The following is a 10,364-nucleotide window of genomic DNA, read 5'->3' on the forward strand; positions in this document are numbered from 1 at the left end:
TGACTGAAAAATCTGTGAATACTCAATGGTACTGCAGCGGATGCGACGCACGAGCTCTGCCGCACTGACCGTCAATTCTCCCTCCCGGACTTTGTTCCTGGTGTTCCACCATTGCCACCGTAAAGTGATTATCATTACACTCTTGTTAACATCCGTCTCTCAAAGAGAATCAAGCATTGCGTGCACGCCTGTTATGCCTTCTAGCTGAATTCTTTCCTTCTCTAACCCGAGCTCCCGCCAAACTCTCTTCACCACCTTACAGTGAATGAATAGGTGGCCTTCATCCTCCACCGCCCTGCCACAGAAGAAGCATTTTGACTGCTCAAGCTTCACACCTCTCCTCTCAAGGTTTGCACAGAGAGCTAGGGACTCTTGCACTGATATGAACATCTGCAATTTCGTCGGGCACGGTCAGGGGCGAAGCCAGGATAAAAGGTCGCCGGGGTCAACACAAACAAGTAACACTAATGTGTCCCATTAAAAACAAGGTAGAAAATTTATATCCAAAAATGTGTAGCTCGTATAACATGTCTATAATGTTTTTTTAGTAACCTGACATAAATAAAAATAATAATAGTTGCAAATGTATCCTAAAACTGATTACAAAAGTAGTTACCTCTCTATTTTTCTTGACCTCTATGTTCTTTCATCTTCAAAAAGTAATCTATTACATCCTTACGTGAAGTTGAATATAGAAGTCTTTGCTCCAAGAAACAAATGATACAGTAGTTCATGAAATCATCACCAATGCGATTACGTAGCACAGTCTTCACTATTTTCATTCCAGAGAAACATCTCTCCACTGATGCAGTTGCGACAGGCAGCACTAATACTAGCTTCAGGAGCTGATAGACCAAAGGAAAAGCAAGATGCTTATTTGTACTAACCATCAGCTTACCAAGTTCAGAAATAGTTTTCAGGCCTGTAAATCTTTCGTCTGCTCGCACATTATCAATGTAGAAAGGAAGCTCATGAGCAAGTTCCTTCAACTGGATAGAATCAAAATCATCTGGATAGGACTTAGCCAAATCAACTAAGCTCTCAACATCGAAAGCTTCAAAGGAATCTTTTGGACAGAATGCAGCCATTCGGGTAAGAAGGCTCGAATTTACTTCATTAAAACGATCATTGAACTCTGCAAGCTGCAAGTCAATAACAGGATTGAGGCAATCATATCTGTAGTGCTGATAGTTAGTGTGGTTGGTTTTTTTCCTTGGTTTATGCCGGTCTATATACTCTTCTTCCATATCCAACTTAGGAATATCATACAGCTCACAAAATGAGTGAGTTCTCTCCAATAGAGACTCCCAACCGTCATCTCTGATTTTCTGAAATTTTTGCTTGGTTAACTTCACCTCTACCATAGCCTCCAAGATGTCCTTATCTTTCCTCTGTAAAGATAGAGATAAAGCATTTGCATGTCCCAAGATAAGAAACATCAAGTGTAGATGAAACACGAAGTCAAAATCAGTAACATAATCTAAAAGACCACGAGCTTGACGCTTCTTTGCATCACTTGGCCCATCTTTTTCAACATACTTGAGTACTTCAATAACATCTGGGAACAAGTTAAGTATGCTCCGAAGAGTTTTATAGTGAGAACCCCAACGAGTGTCTCCAGCTCTTTGAAGTGATAGCTCTTGATTTAATCCCGTTCCAGTACTAAGTTGTCCACAACCAATACCTTTCTTCACTCTTTCTTGCTGACTCTCCCTAATCAAGTCTTTTCGTTTACAAGAAGCTCCGGCCACATTAAGCAGAAGGGCTATCATGTCAAAGAAGTCACTAACATCATCATTCTTTTTAGCTACTGCCACAATGACTAACTGGAGTTGGTGAGCGAAGCAGTGAACATAATATGCTGAGCTATTCTCCCTCATGATCAAAGCTCTCAAGCCATTGAACTCACCTCTCATGTTGCTAGCCCCGTCGTACCCTTGGCCTCGAACTTGTTTTACGTTCAATCCATACTTCTTGAACAACTGATCAATGCCGGATTTGAGACATGAAGCAGATGTCTCATTCACATGAACAACACCAATAAGTCTTTCTTGGACTGCTCCGAACTCGTCGACATACCGCAAAACTACAGCCATTTGTTCCTTGCCTGAAACATCTGCGGACTCATCAACCAATAAACAGAAAACTCCACCACCAATTTCAGCAACAATAGATTTGACTATGATCTGCACAAATAAAAAAATTAGTTTGAACAGTACTATAGGTAATGTCATCATTTGTAAGATATAATAATAATAGTAATCAATCATTACCTCTGCATAGCATTCAGCAATGTCCTTCTGAATTTCTGGAGCTATCAGTTTATTATTTCCAGGCGCATCTCTTAACACAACTCTCTTTGTGTTCTCATTTTGCTCTGCCAAAAGAATTGATAACTCTCGAAAATTTCCTTTGTTCTTAGACTCTTCTGATTCATCATGACCACGGAATGCTAGACCTTGATGCAGCAAGTATCGAGCAGCACTTATGGAATTGTTCAATCGAATCATATACTCCTTTTCAGTGACTTTGCTTTGCTTGTCGAGAGCAATAACAACTGATTGGTTATGTTTCAGCAAATTATCACATCTTTTGACTGTCGTATTATGAAAACTATTAGGAGATTTGCCCACATGGTCACGAAGTCTTTCCGGCTTGTTCCAACAATCAAAACCGTCAACTACAAATGCGTCATTCCCTCCTTGTCCTTCAATGGAATCTCTGAACAAGTAGCAATGTAAGCAAAAGGCAGCATGCTTCTCCTCACTGTACTCTAGCCAGTGATAGTCTCCAAACCATTTATGATTAAACCGGCGTAAAATATTGCCTATCCTCTTCTGTGGATACTTGAAGCCAGGTTGTGGCCTATGCGGACCTCTAATCAAATATCTCCGCCTTACTTCATCTTGTAGCTTTGGTCCTATATATTCTGATATTCTCCTCCTATCGGCTGGATCGTGGGGTAGCTTATCCAAATCTACCTGGTCTGCTCTAACTTTACCTCCTATCCTGCTTGGAGTTGAAGTGGCCGGCAAAGGACATGGGCGTATAGTACGTCTAACGTTTGATGGACTTTCATCATGACTAGGATCATTGCTTGTGGGTGGTGGTGATTTTCTTTTCAAATTCAGAAAACGCTCCATTATACTCTTACTACCTGCAATTTAAAACACACAAATAACAAAACAGAGTTAGTACTAACATAAAAAATTTACAGTACAAAGAGATTGTAATCTTTCTTGTTAGCTTACCTGACATTATGATGGGATGTGACTTGAGGCCTAATCTAAATTGTAATCCAGGTGATTAGATTACCCACACAACCTTCAAGCAGTTATTAAACAAATCAATACGTCAAACAAACCCTAGTACAATAGGAATTAGATGAAGAAATTGGCTTTAGTACTACTTACAGATCAATTCTGTGAAACGAATCTTAAATTTTGACGGAGTAGAGCTGTAGAGGACAGAGGAGTGGAGATTGGGAGCAGCGGCCGGCGGCGGCGGGCGGCGGCGCTTCAGGCGAACACAGGGACCGTCGGGCGAGACGTGAAGAAAGAAAGAAGGGCAACACGGGCCTGATCGACGGCACGCGTGACGTGAGAACGAGCGAAAGCGATCTAATCGATAGGAAGTTTTTTCAGGGGCGGATCGATCAGGTAGTGGAGATCGATGCAAACTCTGAAGTGGCAATGGGCCTGCGTGCAGCAGTTTTGGGCTGCTACGAGAGGGGTCCTTTCTGGACCGGGGTCAAAAAAGATTCACTGCACCATTCTTCTGTGTGGGCTGTATATATATATAACTGGGTTTGGGCCAGGGTCATCGGGGTCAATTGACCCCGGCCCAACACTGTAGCTCCGCCCCTGGGCACGGTAGCTCCCATATGCGCTTCCAGGACTGGTTTGAACTTTCCTCTAGCCGACCGACGCCGGACGAGCTTGAGCCTGGTGTGCTTATCTGATTGCGCAATTCCATGTGTAGTTTGTATGCACTCTTGACAGAGTGGTTCCCCTTACTGTCAAAATGTCAGGCAATAAAATCATCCACTCCTTCCCGTAGAGGTATCTGCAGAATAATTCGAGCATCGTCCATGCAGAAAGTTTCCTTGACGAGCCTCTCATCCCATCCACCAGTGATCGGACAAATGCGTTCTTCCACCCAGGACAGGATGCTTGCCCCTCTTGGAGTGATGACTCTCCGGGATCATGGCCTCGGAATCCACGGATCAGTCCAGATGTTCACATTAGAGCCATCTCCTATCCTCATATACACGCGCATACACTTCCTAATGGGCTAGGGATACCACACAACATGTTGGTTCGCTTAGTTCCAATGTTAATATGTTGACGATGCCACACCGTTTGATGGCAGGGCTATTTCTCGCCCGGTGCGAGTCGTGGTTCCGTCTCCGCTATGGCGTGGCAGTACTAGGTTGGCCTAGTATTGTAGCTGTGCGTGAGTTTTTCTTTCTGGCTTTCTTATCATTTCTTATCATTGACCGTATTCAATTCGAAGGTATACTATGGTACGTACACCGTACCGTGTGAGCGATCTGGGCGACGTGGACGATGTTCCGCCCGTCGCGCCATAGTCCACTCCATCGCGCTACATGGATGCTGTCGGCACTCGGCACAGCCTATATCACCATTGGCGGTTGGCACGCTCCTCCCCCTCCACCAATTCGGTCCTCTCCGAGCAGGTGACCGTGCCATGGCGCAGCAATGGCGACCGTCTCCTACCTCGAGCTCTCGCTTTGCTTCCTCTGCTTCGTCTTGTTCTACTGCTTCTACGGCAGGTCTAAGCGCAAGAACCCGGCGCTCCCGCTGGACTGGCCCCTCGTGGGCATGCTCCCGCCGCTGCTTGCCAACCTCCCGCGCCTCCACGACTGGGTCACCTCCGTCCTCGCCGCCAGCTCGCTTAGCTTCCGCCTCGCCGGCCCGCCGCGCTCGGGCATGCAGCTCTTCCTTACCGCCGACCCGGCCAACGTCCGCCACGTCTTCACCTCCAACTTCCCCAACTACCCCAAGGGCCCCGAGTTCGTGGAGATCATGGATATCCTCGGCGGCGGCATCGCGACTCCTGGCGCCGCCAGCGGGCCAAGGCGCAGCTGCTCATGTCCGGGCCCCGGTTCCGGGCATTCGTGTCCCGCTGCACCCGCCGCAAGGTCGAGCGCGACATGCTCCCGCTGCTCGCCCGCGTCGCCGGAGCCGGCGCCGGCGAATGCGACCTGCAGGACGTGTTCCTCAGGCTCACGTTCGACACCACGACCACGCTGGTCTTCGGCCTCGACCCGGGCTGCCTGGCCGTCGGCTTCCCCGAGGTGCCGTTCGCGCGCGCCATCGACGACGCCATGGACGTGCTCCTCGTCCGCAGCGTGCTCCCGCTGTCGTGGTGGAAGCTGGTCCGGCGGCTTGGGGTTGGGTATGAGCGGAAGATGACGGTGGCCTGGCGCGACATCGACCGGTTCATCGGCGACACGATCGCAAAGCGGCGGGAGGTGGTGAAGGCCAGAGGCGGGATCGAGGACTCGGCGGACTTGCTCTCCTCCTACATCGACGATGACAAAGACGACGACGATGATGCCGGCGCGGTCGTCGACGCCTTCCTCCGGGACACGACCATGAACCTCATGCTCGCCGGCCGCGACACGACCGGCTCGGCGCTGTCCTGGTTCTTCTACCACCTCACCAGGAACCCGCGAGTGGTGGACAAGATCCTCGCAGAGCTCGACACCATCAAGACCACCGTCACCACCACCCTGGACGGCATGGTGACCTACGACCCGGACGAGCTCGGCCGGCTGGTGTACCTGCACGCGGCCCTGTGCGAGTCGCTTCGGCTGTACCCGCCGGTGCCGATGGAGCACAAGGGCGTGGTCGCCGCCGAGGCGCTGCCGAGCGGGCACGAGGTGAGGCCAGGGGACAAGGTCCTTGTGTCGCTGTACGCGATGGGGAGGATGGAGGCCGTGTGGGGCAAGGACTGCCGGGAGTTCCTGCCGGAGCGGTGGATCGGGGAGGACGGCAAGCCGCGGTACGTGCCGTCGTACAGGTTCGCCTCCTTCAACGCCGGGCCGCGGACCTGCCTGGGTAAGGACATGGCCTTCGTGCAGCTCAAGACCGTGGCGGCCGCCGTGGTGAGGAACTTCGAGGTGGAGGCCATGCCGGGGCACGTCGTGGAGCCCAAGATCTCCATCATTCTCCACATGAAGAACGGCTTCAAGGCCAGGATTAAGAGGAGGCAGGTGATGAACAGCTGATTCATAGTAACAAAGTTAGGCTGTGTGCTCGCTCTTTGTCTCCATCTTAACAGGCTTATGACTGCTTCGAATAAATATCTATAAATAATCAGTTTTGCTAGAACTCATCCAGATGAGATATAATTTGATCTCATTCATCTCTTATAGCCATTGGATGTGATGCTATAAGATGTGTGTGTGCTGACGTGGGTTGTATCTGTTGTTATTTTTAAAGTGAACTAGCAAAAGAGCCCGTGCATTGCAACGGGACAGAAAAAATACACGCTCTTAACCCAATGACCACGACTCAAGACCCTGATAGGTAGACGTTCTTTATTTAAAATGGCATCACATTTGTGTTCTCGACGGTGGTCTCACTGCTCACACAACGAAAATGCATTTGAATGTGGTCAGTCCTAAGTCGTCTCTCTCTCACACACACACACGCGCGCGCTCGCACGCACACAATCACTCAGAATAAGATGAGAAAAGTGTTGTTTTTTCCCGCGAGGTTTTTCAGAGTTGTGTATGCGTGGTTATCAATGTTTTTTCCCACTCAATCTGGTTTTAATGTGTGTTTATTTGCAATTTGGATCGCCGCCGGTGCGAAAGAAAAACGGACCGTGCACTATAGATTAAGTTTGCACCCAAATTAATAGTTTAGAAATATTTAACAGCTAAAAGTAACAGCATATTTAGATTCTACACATTTTTCTAATCAAATTTCATATATAATATGTTAAATCGGAGTTACGGTTTAAAAGATATGGATAATTTTGTTTTAGATAAACTGCGGATTGATTAACCGAAAGGTTAGGGGGTTTTATGTTAAAATACAAAAAACGATCCGTATGACTTAAATATGGACGACGGGTTGATTACCTGAAATCTCAGGGGGTTTTCTAAAAAAGTTAAAAAACGGTTCGTTTTGACTTATAGATGGACTGCGGGTTGATTTCAACAAATTGTAGGGGCTTTTTGCAAATAGGGGTGACGGACGACGAAAACCCACCGCACTTTATTATTAGGTAGAGAGGTAGAGATAAGGTCAAATTGCCGAGGGCTTGTCTGCATTGTTGCATGATGCAGAGGAACATGGACGTATTAGTGGAGTGAAAATCTGCCAAACTGCGCCTAGCGTGTCACACCTATTGTTCGCCGATGATTCGGTGATTCTGCTAAAGGCCAGGCAGGAGGAAGCCACTGCTCTCCATGACATTCTTGAGCTCTATGAGAACTGTTCTGGACAGTGCATCAATACGGAGAAGTCTGCCATCATGTTCTCCCCCAACACGGATGAGCACACCAAACAACAGGTGAAGACAGAGTGCAGATCATGAGTGAGGATTGGAATGATCGCTACTTGGGACTGCCTGTACATGTTGGTCGCTCTCGACGACGCACGTTTGCATATATCAAAAAATGCTTGTGCGGGCGTGTCCATGGCTGGCAGGAAAGACTCTTGGCAAAAAGTGGGAAAGAAACGCTAGTTAAGGCAGTGGGTCAGGCCATCCCGACCTTCGCCATGTCATGCTTCGATCTCACGAAAACCTTCTGCCAGGAACTGAACACGTTACTTGGGAAATTTTGATGGAGCCATCAGGACAAGGAGAATACAATGCACTCGTTAAGCTAGGAGACTCTGACGAGACCAAAAGCAATGGGAGGGCTGGGTTTTCGGGACATGCACAATTTTAACATCGCCATGTTGTCCAGACAAGGGTGGCGCCTCCTCCAAAACCCCGACAGCCTCTGTTGCAGAATCCTGAAAGCGCGCTACTTCCCGCACTATAGTATCATGGAGGCGGTGCCGAGAGATGGGATTTCTTACACCTGGAGAAGCATATTGAAGGGCCTTGACCTAGTTAAAAAGGGTTACATTTGGAGAATAGGGGTTGGATCTGTTGGAAATATGCCCTAGAGGCAATAATAAAAGGGTTATTATTATATTTCCTTATTCATGATAATTGTCTTTTATTCATGCTATAACTGTATTATCCGGAAATCGTAATACACGTGTGAATACATAGACCATAACATGTCCCTAGTAAGCCTCTAGTTGACTAGCTCGTTGGTCAACAGATAGTCATGGTTTCCTGACTATGGACATTAGATGTCATTGACAACGGGATCACATCATTAGGAGAATGATGTGATGGACAAGACCCAATCCTAAGCATAGCACAAGATCGTGTAGTTCGTTTTGCTAGAGCTTTTTCAATGTCAAGTATCTCTTCCTTAGACCATGAGATCGTGTAACTCCCGGATACCGTAAGAGTTCTTTGGGTGTACCAAACGTCACAACGTAACTGGGTGACTATAAAGGTGCACTACAGGTATCTCCGAAAGTGTCTGTTGGGTTGACACGGATCGAGACTGGGATTTGTCACTCCGTATGACGGAGAGGTATCTCTAGGCCCACTCGGTAATGCATCATCATAATGAGCTCAAAGTGACCAAGTGTTTGGTCACGGGATCATGCATTACGGTACGAGTAAAGTGACTTGCCGGTAACGAGACTGAACGAGGTATTGGGATACCGACGATCGAGTCTCGGGCATGTAACGTACCGATTGACAAAGGGAATTGTATAAGGGGTTGTTCGAATCCTCGACGTCGTGGTTCATCCGATGAGATCATCGAGGAGCATGTGGGAGCCAACATGGGTATCCAGATCCCGCTGTTGGTTATTGCCCGAGAGTCGTCTCGGTCATGTCTACGTGTCTCCCGAACCCGTAGGGTCTACACACTTAAGGTTCGGTGACGCTAGGGTTGTATGAATATGAGTATGCAGCATACCGAATGTTGTTCGGTGTCCCGGATGAGATCCCGGACGTCACGAGGAGTTCCGGAATGGTCCGGAGGTGAAGAATTATATATAGGAAGTGATATTTCGGCCATCGGGAAAGTTTCAGGGTCACCCGGTATTGTACCGGGACCACCGAAAGGGTCTCGGGGGTCCACCGGGTGGGGCCACCCATCCCGGAGGGCCCCAAGGGCTGAAGTGGGGAGGGGAACCAGCCCATAGTTGGCTGGTGCGCCCCCCTTGGCCCACCCCTGCGCCTAGGGTTGAAACCCTAGGGTGGGGGGGGGGCGCCCCACTTGCCTTGGGGGGTACTCCACCCCCCTTGGCCGCCGCCCCCTTGGGAGATTGGATCTCCCAGGGCCGGCGCCCCCCCTGGGGGCCTATATAGAGGGAGGGGGCAGCCGCACCCTGAAGTTCTGGCGCCTCCCTCCCCCTGCTACACCTCTTCCTCCTCCGTCACGTGCTTGGCGAAGCCCTGTCGGAGTGCTGCTGTTCCACCACCACCACGCCGTTGTGCTGCTGCTGGAGCCATCATCATCAACCTCTCCTTTCCCCTTGCTGGATCAAGAAGCAGGAGACGTCATCCGCTCCGTACGTGTGTTGAACGCGGAGGTGCCGTCCGTTCGGCGCTAGGATCTCCGGTGATAGGATCACGACGAGAACGACTACTTCAACCCCGTTCTTTTGAACACTTCCGCTCGCGATCTACAAAGTGGTATGTAGATGCATCTCCCATGACTCGTTGCTTAGATGAACTCATAGATGGATCTTGGTGAAACCGTAGGAAAAATTTTAATTTTCTGCAAAGTTCCCCAACAGTGGCATCAAGAGCTGGGTCTATGCGTAGTTCTCTATTGCACGAGTAGAACACAATTTTGTTGTGGGCGTAGATCTTGTCAACTTGCTTGCCGCTACTAGTCTTATCTTGCTTCAGCGGTATTGTGGGATGAAGCGGCCCGGACCAACCTTACACGTACGCTTACGTGAGACCGGTTCCACCGACTGACATGCACTAGTTGCATAAGGTGGCTGGCGGGTGTCTGTCTCTCCCACTTTAGTTGGAGCGGATTCGATGAAAAGGGTCCTTATGAAGGGTAAATAGAATTTGACAAAATCACGTTGTGGTTATTCGTAGGTAAGAAAACGTTCTTGCTAGAACCCAATTGCAGCCACGTAAAAGATGCAACAACAATTAGAGGACGTCTAACTTGTTTTTGCAGCAATTGTCATGTGATGTGATATGGCCAGAAGTTGTGATGAATGATGAATGATATATTGTGATGTATGAGATCATGTTCTTGTAATAGGAATCACGACTTGCAT

At 48.6% G+C, this 10,364-nt stretch overlaps 1 protein-coding gene and 1 pseudogene across 1 annotated transcript; one reads left to right on the forward strand and one right to left on the reverse strand.

Moving 5' to 3' along the window:
• Nucleotides 1–620: 620 nt before the first annotated feature.
• Nucleotides 621–3,258, reverse strand: LOC123067900 (52 kDa repressor of the inhibitor of the protein kinase). Its single transcript, XM_044490487.1, has 6 exons — nucleotides 3,252–3,258; nucleotides 3,063–3,157; nucleotides 2,571–2,654; nucleotides 2,274–2,462; nucleotides 1,910–2,186; nucleotides 621–1,741 (listed from the first exon to the last, which is right to left on the reverse strand). Exons 1-6 carry the CDS (start codon nucleotides 3,256–3,258, stop codon nucleotides 621–623), a joined length of 1,773 nt encoding a protein of 590 aa, XP_044346422.1.
• Nucleotides 3,259–4,721: 1,463 nt separating this feature from the next.
• LOC123066551 (alkane hydroxylase MAH1-like) lies at nucleotides 4,722–6,256 on the forward strand (annotated as a pseudogene).
• The last annotated feature ends 4,108 nt before the right edge of the window (nucleotides 6,257–10,364 follow it).

The sequence above is a fragment of the Triticum aestivum genome, chromosome 3B, assembly GCF_018294505.1.
Source record: "Triticum aestivum cultivar Chinese Spring chromosome 3B, IWGSC CS RefSeq v2.1, whole genome shotgun sequence".
Classification (NCBI taxonomy): Eukaryota; Viridiplantae; Streptophyta; class Magnoliopsida; order Poales; family Poaceae; genus Triticum; species Triticum aestivum.

What these genes read in the sequence shown, in the direction of transcription:
- LOC123067900 (XM_044490487.1), bottom strand. An exon ending in TTGCTGAATGCTATGCAGAG is followed by an intron (nt 2,187 to 2,273) that starts GTAATGATTGAT and finishes TTATTTGTGCAG; the next exon opens with ATCATAGTCAAATCTATTGT. An exon ending in CGGGGCTAGCAACATGAGAG is followed by an intron (nt 1,742 to 1,909) that starts GTGAGTTCAATG and finishes ATGTGGCCGGAG; the next exon opens with CTTCTTGTAAACGAAAAGAC.